The 9,134-nt window shown below is 38.9% G+C and overlaps 1 protein-coding gene across 3 annotated transcripts in view; it reads right to left on the minus strand.

Annotated features, from left to right (window-relative positions):
• RIF1 (replication timing regulatory factor 1) overlaps positions 1-9,134 on the minus strand; it is a 73,758-nt gene that overhangs the window by 61,928 nt on the left and 2,696 nt on the right. For all 3 annotated transcript variants that reach the window (XM_011943057.1, XM_011943054.1, XM_011943055.1), the window contains exons 4-7: positions 6,563-6,659; positions 5,130-5,257; positions 4,914-5,008; positions 1,500-1,689 (exon numbers count right to left, since the gene is read on the minus strand). In XM_011943057.1, coding sequence (XP_011798447.1) covers positions 1,500-1,689; positions 4,914-5,008; positions 5,130-5,257; positions 6,563-6,659 — 510 coding nt within the window. The remainder of the gene's footprint in view (positions 1-1,499; positions 1,690-4,913; positions 5,009-5,129; positions 5,258-6,562; positions 6,660-9,134) is intronic.

Genomic DNA, 9,134 nt, shown 5'->3' on the forward strand with positions numbered 1-9,134 from the left:
AAAAAAAAAAAAAAATTATATGTATATATATAGATGTTACTAAAAAATAAATCCATCAGAATAAAGCTATTTATGAAGACACTCGAGTTACTCTGTCATACTGAACATTACCAAGAAGTCTTCTGCATTTTAAGCAAGTAAAATCTCAGGTTTTAGGGGCTGGGTGTGGTGGCTCATGCCTGTCATCCCAAAACTTTGGGAGACTAAAGTGGGAGGACTGCTTGAGCCCAGGAGTTCAAGATCTGCTTGGTTAATATAGTGAGACCTTGTCTCTTAAAACAAAAAATAAAACAAGGCCTTCAAATATGGCTTTCCATGTAACCTAGAGTAAAAAATCCATCCTTACAATGGTTCCCGCCATGGTCCTATGTGATTGGGCCTTCTTTTCCTCTCACTCTAATTCACTCCACTACTGTCATTACTGTCCAGTGTTCCTGGAACACCAACCAAGTACACAACCATTAGAGACGGGCCTTTTGCCCTCATGGTTCGCTTGTCTACATTATCCACATGGGTAACCCTACATTATCCACATGGGTAACTCCTACTCTGCCTTCAAATCACTGTTCAAATGTCCTTTCCTTTGCCTTCTCTGACCACCTTACATTCCTTTCTCACGGCACTCTCCAGTCCTTGCTCTTCTCCTTAGCGCTCTTCACTTACTACACTATGTACTTAATTATCTCTCCCACAAGAAAATAAGCTCCATCAAGCCTCTTTTGTTCACTGCTATATTTACAGCGCCTGCAACAATGCACTACATATATCAGATGCCCAGTAAATATGTTACAAGAACAATGGTTAGAAAACCTAAAATCTGTGGCAAGTAATAACCAGAAAACTATAGAGATGAGGTAAGTTTATGTACATTAAATTTGTATCTACTAGGATTATACAGTAACAACCCAAACATGAGTGAATCAGTTAATGCTCTCCCTCTTTCAGAAATACAATTCCTATTTCCTATTTATTGGGAATGAAGTAAAATGTCTGGATTTTAGTAACAATAGATAGCTCCCCTCCTTACTACTATGTAATGAGCAATCTGCCTATGCTAACTTACGCAATTCTTAATGTTGTGATTCAAAGCTAAAATCCTAGATCATAGTGCAACTATACCAATATGCCCAGATTTTTTTTTTTTTTGAGACAGGCTCTCACTGTCAGCCAGGCTAGAATGCAGTGGTGAGATCATAGCTCACTACAGCCTCAAATTTCTGGTCAAGCAATCCTCCCACCTTAGCCTCCCAAGCATCTGAGACTACAGGCGCATGCCACCACGCCCAGCTAATTTTTAAGATATTTTGTAGAGATGGGTCTCAACTCTGTTGCCCAGATGGGTCTGGAACTCCTGGCCTCAAGCAATCCTCCCACCTCAGCCTCCCGCATTGGGACTACAGGTAAGAGCCACTATACCTGGCCCCCAGACTGAATTTTAAGCTTAGTGCAAAACCTTCTGATGCAGTATCCAGAAAATTCTTACATAAAAGAACACTCACAGTAGTCATAAGTTGCTCCGTAATAGATGCTATTTCTTGCTGTTTCTGAAGCAATAATGGCATTCCCATCTCCAAAGCAGTTGCTCCCCGCAAATGTACCTTTTGTGCTGAATGAACCACTAAAGGTATGACCAGTTTTGCCCACCTCACTGCCTCTTCTCCCATTTGAGTTGGGGCTTGTTCAATTAGCCTATAATAGAGAAATCAATGAATAATTAGCGTGACCTCACGTTTTAAGTCTTAACAAGCAGTAAAATATGTGACACACAGAAATATACACAGTACGGCCCATTTGTTTTAGAATATATACAAATATGCATATGCACACAAGAAATAGATGTAATTTTTACTAATTTGCACATTACTGCTTTTGTAAATTTTTTTTAAAGAACTAATCTTGTCTTTAGATTGAAATATTACAGTCACCCCTCAGTATCCCTGGTGTACTGGTGCTAGGACCTCACAATAATGCTCAGGTCCGATATAAAAAGGACAGTATAGTCATACACCACAAACATTTCGGTCAAAAACGCAGCACATTCACAATAGTGGTCCAGTAAGATTATAAGGGACCTGACAAGTTCCTATCACCTAGTGACATCATAGCTGTTGTAACACTGCAGTGCAATACATTATTCATGTTTCTGATAACAATGGTGTAAACCAACAAATCTACTGCACTCTCATTCATATAAAAGTACAGCACAATTACATACAGGACATAATACTGTACTATAAGATAATGATAAGAAATGACTGGCCAAGTGCAGTGGCTCACACCCGTAATCTCAGCACTTTGGGAGACGGAGGCGGGTGGATCACGAGGTTAGGAGATCGAGACCATCCTAACATGGTGAAATCCCGTCTCTTCTAAAAATACAAAACTTGGCTGGGCGTGATGGCACATGCATGTAATCCCAGCTACTTGGGAGGCTGAGGCAGAATAGCTTGAATCCGAGAGGCAGAGGTTGCGTGAGCCAAGACCTCACCACTGTGTTCCAGCCTGGCGACAGAGCAAGACTCCGTCACACACATAAAAAATAGTAATAAAAAAAAAAATTCTTAAAAATGACTATGTTACTGGTTTATGTATATACCACACTATAATTTTTATTATTAGAGTTTACTCCTACTTCTATTTTTAAAAAGTTAATTGTAAAGTAGCCTTTAAGGGTCCTTCAGCAGATACTCCAGAAGGCAGCATTAACCACAGATGACAGCTCCATGTATGTTATTACCCCTGAACACATTTTAGTATGACAAGATCTGGTGGTGGGAGACACTGATAATGATCCTGAACCTGCAAGAGGCCCTAGGCTGATGTGTTATGTTGCTAACCAAAAAGTTACGAAAGTCAAAAATAAATAAATTAATTAAAAATTAAGGCTCCTAGAATAAGGATTTAACAAGGGAAAACAATTTTGTACAATTGTATGTTTGTGTTTTAAGCTTTTTTTTTTTGAGACCAAGTCTCTCTGTCACCCAAGCTGAAGTGCAGTGGCACAATCTCAGCGCACTGCAACCTCTGCCTCCTGGGTGCAAGTGATTCTCATGCCTCAGTCTCCCATATAACTGAAGATTACAGGCACACATCACCATGCCCAGCTAATTTTGTATTTTCAGTAGAGATGGGGTCTCACCACGTTGGCCAGGCTGGTCTCAAACTGCTGACCTCAGGTAATCTGCCCACCTGGGCCTCCCAAAGTTCTGGGATTACAGGCATGAGCCACTGTGCCCAGCCAAAGCTAATTATTCTTACAAAAGTCAAAAAGTTTTAAAACTTTAAAGTCTAAAGTTACAATAAGCTGGCCAGGCACAGTGGTTCATGCCTGCAATCCCAGCACTTTGGGGGGCTGAGGTGGGTGGATCACCTGAGGTCAGGAGTTCAACACCAGACTGGCCAACATGGCAAAACCCCCATTTCTGCTAAAAACACAACAATTAGCCGGTCGTGGTAGCGGGCGCCTATAATTCCAGCTACTCGGGAAGCTGAGGCACAAGAATTACTTGAACCTGGGGGGTGGAGGTTGCAGAGCGCCAATATCACACCACTACACTCCAGCCTGAACAACGTGTGACTGTCTCAAAAAAAGTTACAGAAAGTAGAGACTAATTTATTTTTTAAATGTTTTTATAGATTTAGTGTAGCATAAGTGTACAGTCTTTATGAAATCTATAATAGTGCACAGTAACGTCCTAGACCTTCACATTCCCTCATCACTCCTTCACTGACTCACCCAAAGAACCTTCAGTCCTAAAACCTCCACCCGTGGTAAGTGCCAGATACAGGTGTACCATTTTTTAATCTTTTTTATCATATTTTTACTGTACCTTTTCTATGTTTAGGTACACAAATAGTATTGTGTTAGAAGTGCCTACAATATCCAGTACAGTAATATACTGTACAGGTCTGTAGCCTGAGAGCAACAGGTTGTACCATGCAGCCTAGGTATGTAAGAGGCTATCCCATCTAGGTTTGTGTAAGTCCACGCTATAATGTTTGCACAATGATGAAATTATATAATGATGCATTCCTCAGAATGTATTCCCATCATTATGTGACACATGACTGTATTCGCATATAACTTATGCACATCTTCCCCTATACTTTAAATCATTTCTAGATTACTGATAATAGCTAATACAATGTAAGTGCTAAGTAAGTAGTTGTTAAACTGTACTGTTTAGGAAATAATGACAAGAAAATCAAAGTCTGTACACGTTCAATACAGATGCAATTTTTCTGAGACTTTCAACCCTCAATTGGTTAAATCCAAGGATGCAGAACCTACAAAGGGCCAACTGTATTACTTATTGTTATGCTAAATTCATCATTGTTACAGAAGAGGATAGCCAGAGAACGATGACATAATCTTAGCATCAATCAGAGCATTCAACAGTGGGGAAGTTAAAGCAAGTAACTCAACAAGAAAACTTTAAAGAACAAAAAACAGGGAACACAGAAATCATGTCATCAAAGAGTTTACACTTTAAAAAAAAAAGAGTTTATATTGTTGGCATGCCTGTTACAACAAAAATGAAGACGGTACTTTCCTATTCCCTGCTAAACACTGCTTTCTGAACAACCCCTAAGCCCACTTATGAGTTTACATTATTTTTAAAACCCTTACAACAAGCTTTAACAGAGACATTTTTCAAACCTGAACTGTGTATGTTACTAGCAGGAACATAACCAAGACTTCACCTTTAACATGGTCCCAGTAAAAATTTAAAAAACCTAGTAACCCATGCACATCTACTTCCATCTTCTGTTACTTCTTGTCCTTCAGTCTTTTGGTGTAAATGACATTTCCCTCTTTTAATGTCTGTCTCTCATTTAAATCCCAAAAGCCCTCTCCTTCACCTAAACTTATGAAAACTATTCTTCAATTTGCACAGCATCCAAATGCATACCTTATGATAACATTTAACGCTTCAAAATCAACAACAGCAGAATGTGTCTCTCCTTTATTAAACAGTATTTCTAATGAATCAATTATACTGGATACCTAAAAAACAAACCAAATAAATACAAATGAAATAAGCTTGAACTGTTTTTATTGGCATTATAGTTCTGTTTTTTTTTAATTGGCATATAGTTAAGATGGCATACCCAAAAACTATACTCACCATTTTGCCAACCACTTCAGAGGGAAATGTCTGCTTAGATATCACCCAAAGTGCTCTGGTACGTACATTTTTGTCTGAACTCTTAATGGTATCATTCAATTTTGAAAGCAATTCTAGAGCATTTGCCTCTGAAAAACAAGCAGTTTTAATTTTGTATAGAACAGTTGATACTCTTTAAAGTCTCAAATATAAAACTAGAGAAAACAATATACTCATCAATCATAAAATTAAAAGTATATCCAGAGAATAGATCAGAGAACCAATGCTGATACCAAACTTCTCCCCAAAACACAAAATTCAGATTAGAGGTGAAGGTATACTTAGAGAAAATAAACAACAGACACCAAATCAGACTTTCTTGTGCAATTGAAGTAACTACAGATATCATTGTAGGTTTGAACATACAAGACAATTTTTGGTAAGATGTTTTCAATCTTGCATCTCTACTCCAAAATGAACAACTCCTGCTTTAGGTTGCTAACACTTCCATGTACAAAAAAGAGCAAGCAGCGGCTTTTCCCTCAAAAACAGATGGTAACAACTTTGACATCTTTATTCCTAACTTTCCTTCTCTAAAGATAAGAGTTTCCTTTACAATGGAAATCATCTAACTATGCAACAACAGTGCAGACTACTTGAAAACTTGTAAAGCATTAGGTTCTGTGCTTTTATTACCACTTTTAGTTCCAAATTATCCCACATTTATCATTATGTCAAAGAACTTTTCAATTCAGCATATTCCTTAGTGCATATGCCTGAATAAAAATTTCCATTTTTACAGCAATCATGTTTAAATACCCTTTTCATTTTATTTTTGTTTGAGACAGAGGTTCACTCCTTTCCCAGGCTGGAGCACAATGGCACCATCTTGGCTCGCTGCAACCTCTGCCTCCCGTGTTCAAGCGATTCTCCTGCCTCAGCCTCCTGAGTCGCTGGGATCACAGGCATGCGCCATAATGCCCGGCTAATTTTTTTTGTATTTTTAGTAAAGATGGGGTTTCTCCATGTTGGCCAGGCTGGTCTCCAACTCCCGACCTTAGGTGATCCGCCCGCCTCAGCCTCCCAAAGTGCTGAGATTACAGGTATGAGACACCGCACCCACCCAGCAAATAACCTTCTTTTTTTTTTTTTTGGACAGTCTCGCTTGCTCTCCCAGTCTGAAGTGCAGTGGCGTGACCTCAGTTCACTGCAAGCTGGGACTACAGGCGTCAAATACCCCTTATTTTTATGAGCAAATTTTGTAGTATCAAAGTTAGAGCTACGGGTAGGTGATGATAATCTAAACATACTTTCTTTCTTAAAAGCAAACCTTAAACTACAGGTTCTGAAACTAATCCAGAGATAACAGTACTTTTAACAGCATCAAATTATTTATACTTAAAATTTACACTTTATACTCTAAAAATACTGACAGTCATAAGAAATTTATCTACCTGATAATTCTGAGGTAATTTTGGGATTATACAAGCAAAACCCCAGGGCTTGTAGAGCAGCACTACTCAGCTCCGAGTTCTGACTGGAAATGTGAGTCTACAAAAACAAAACCACATTTATTACAAACAAGCACAACTGTAAATCAATCTTTAGAAAGCAGAAGTCAATTATAGAACAAACAAATTCATCACATTTTACTCCAACAAATCCTTGAGAATATGCATAAAAAATAAAATAAACAAGGAATAAAATCAGAAGGCCATGTGTACAGTTTGGTAAAGAAAGGAGAGGAAACTGGATCAAGATCAACTGAATGAAGATAAAGGATATCTCTACACCTATGAAAGCAAAGAAAAAGAGGTCAACAGATGAAAAATGCTAAAGACATAACAGGGAAAAGGGAGTAAGGCCCTTCCACTGAGTAAACAAGAGACTCAAATGCAAAAGCTAACATCCTAACTTTAGAGTGGAGTGACATCTCTTCCTCCAAGACTGGGAGAAGGGGTTAGAATGTAACATTTATAAAGTATATATTATTATCTCAATTACTAGTTATATAAAACAATTTTTTAAACCTTTATACATAAGAGAATTTCAATCCATGTCAATCTAGAAATTGTTTTTTTTTGGAGACAGTTTCGCTCTTGTTGCCCAGGTTGGAGTGCAATGATGTAATCTCAGCTCACTGCAATAATCTCTCACTGCAACCTCTGCTTCCCAGGTTCAAGAGTAGCTGGGATGACAGGCGTGCACCACCATGCCTGGCTCATTTTTTGTATTTTTAGTAGAGATGGGGGTTTCACTATGTTGGCCAGGCTGGTCTCGAATTCCTGACCTCAGGTGATCCACCTGCCTCAGACCCCCAAAGTGCTGGGATTACAGGCGTGAGCCACCTTGCCTGGCTGTCAATCTAGAATTGAAAGTCCAACTCATACTATTTATGTAAAAGCTATAAAAGGCCAAATCTGTCAGAGGATCTCAGTATGTTTACTTTTACCCTGTACCCCATTTCCTTGTACCATTTCCTACTCCAAAGGGATTTACCTTCAAAATCCCCCTATCTATTTGAATCAAATATCCAAGGAATCTTCAACTGTTATTCCTGAGCAGAATAGCAAATGTTAATGGTTAAATATATGAGCAGATACTTCCCTGCAGTGTCTTCTATGTTTACAAAACGAAGCCATAAAATGCAATCCCTAGAGTACAGAAGGGATATAATACAGCAACCAGGTGTAAGCAACTAAGTGAGGCTTAATATTTTGACAGCTACTACATCTCCTGGATAATAGCTAGTAAATGTCTGTGATTAATTTTCATTAAACGTACTTGAAACTGTTCCTTAACGATAATGTGTCTCATTTTCAAGAATGTTGTGGATTCCTAGACACAATCCCAGTTGAACTCTAAACACAACATAGAAACATGTTTTACTTTACCTGGTACGGTTACTACTCTGAAAGAATTCAATTATCCTTTCATTGCTTAAAATTGCTATTGTCCTATTATCAACCTTCCACGTGCATGCAAATAATTTCAGGTACAAATCCTATTTACAAACAATGCAACTTGACTCAAAATGTATGCAATAAGGCTGGGCACAGTGGCCAACCAACATGGAGAAACCCCGTCCCTACTAAAAATACGAAAAACAATTAGCCGGGCATGGTGGCGTATGCCTGTAATACCAGCTACTTGGGAGGCTGAGGCAGGAGAACAGCTTGAACCCGGGAGGTGTTCAAGCCACTGCACTCCAGCCTGGGCAACAAGAGCAAAACTCCGTCCCTCCCAAAAAAAAAACCAAAAAAAAGTATGCAATAGAGTTCCTGATCCTATAAATGCTCAATATACGAAAGTTCATGTCTTTACATCGAATTACAATAATGTGGAATATGACAATAAAGAAAATGGAATAAACACCAATATTAAGTAACTAGCACACAATAAAGTTTCTGCTCATACAAAAAATGTTGATGACTATGACAACACCAAGAGTAGGCAGTATCTCTAATACTTAGCCAAAAATCACGTTAAAATGTACAATACGTGTCTGGAAGAAACACTTGTTTAAAGGCATATGGCTGGGCACGGTGGCTTGCACCTATAATCCCAGCACTTTGGGAGGCCAAGGCGGGCACATCACCTGAGGTCAGGAGTTCAAGACCAGCCTGGTCAACATGATGAAACCCCATCTCTACTAAAAATATTAGCCAGACGTGGTGAGGGCATGCCTGTAATCCCAGCTACTCAGGAGCCTGAGGCAGGAGAATCACTTGAACGTGGGAGGCAGAGGTTGCAGTGAGCTGAGATTGTGAAACTGCACTCTGGCATGGGTGACAGAGCAAGACTCTGTCTCAAACAAACAAAAAGCATAAAAGCTGGGCATGGTGGCACCTACTTGTAATCTCAGTTACTAAGGAGGCTGAGGTGGGAGGACAGTTTGGACCCAGGAGTTCGAGACTGGCTTAGGCAACCTATCAAGATCCCCACCTCAATTTTAATAATTAAAAACAAAAATAAAAGCACAAGAACAAGGTCATAATAAAAACACAAATTTTTTTTTTTTTTTTT

The sequence above is a fragment of the Colobus angolensis genome, unplaced genomic scaffold, assembly GCF_000951035.1.
Source record: "Colobus angolensis palliatus isolate OR3802 unplaced genomic scaffold, Cang.pa_1.0 Scaffold215, whole genome shotgun sequence".
Classification (NCBI taxonomy): Eukaryota; Metazoa; Chordata; class Mammalia; order Primates; family Cercopithecidae; genus Colobus; species Colobus angolensis.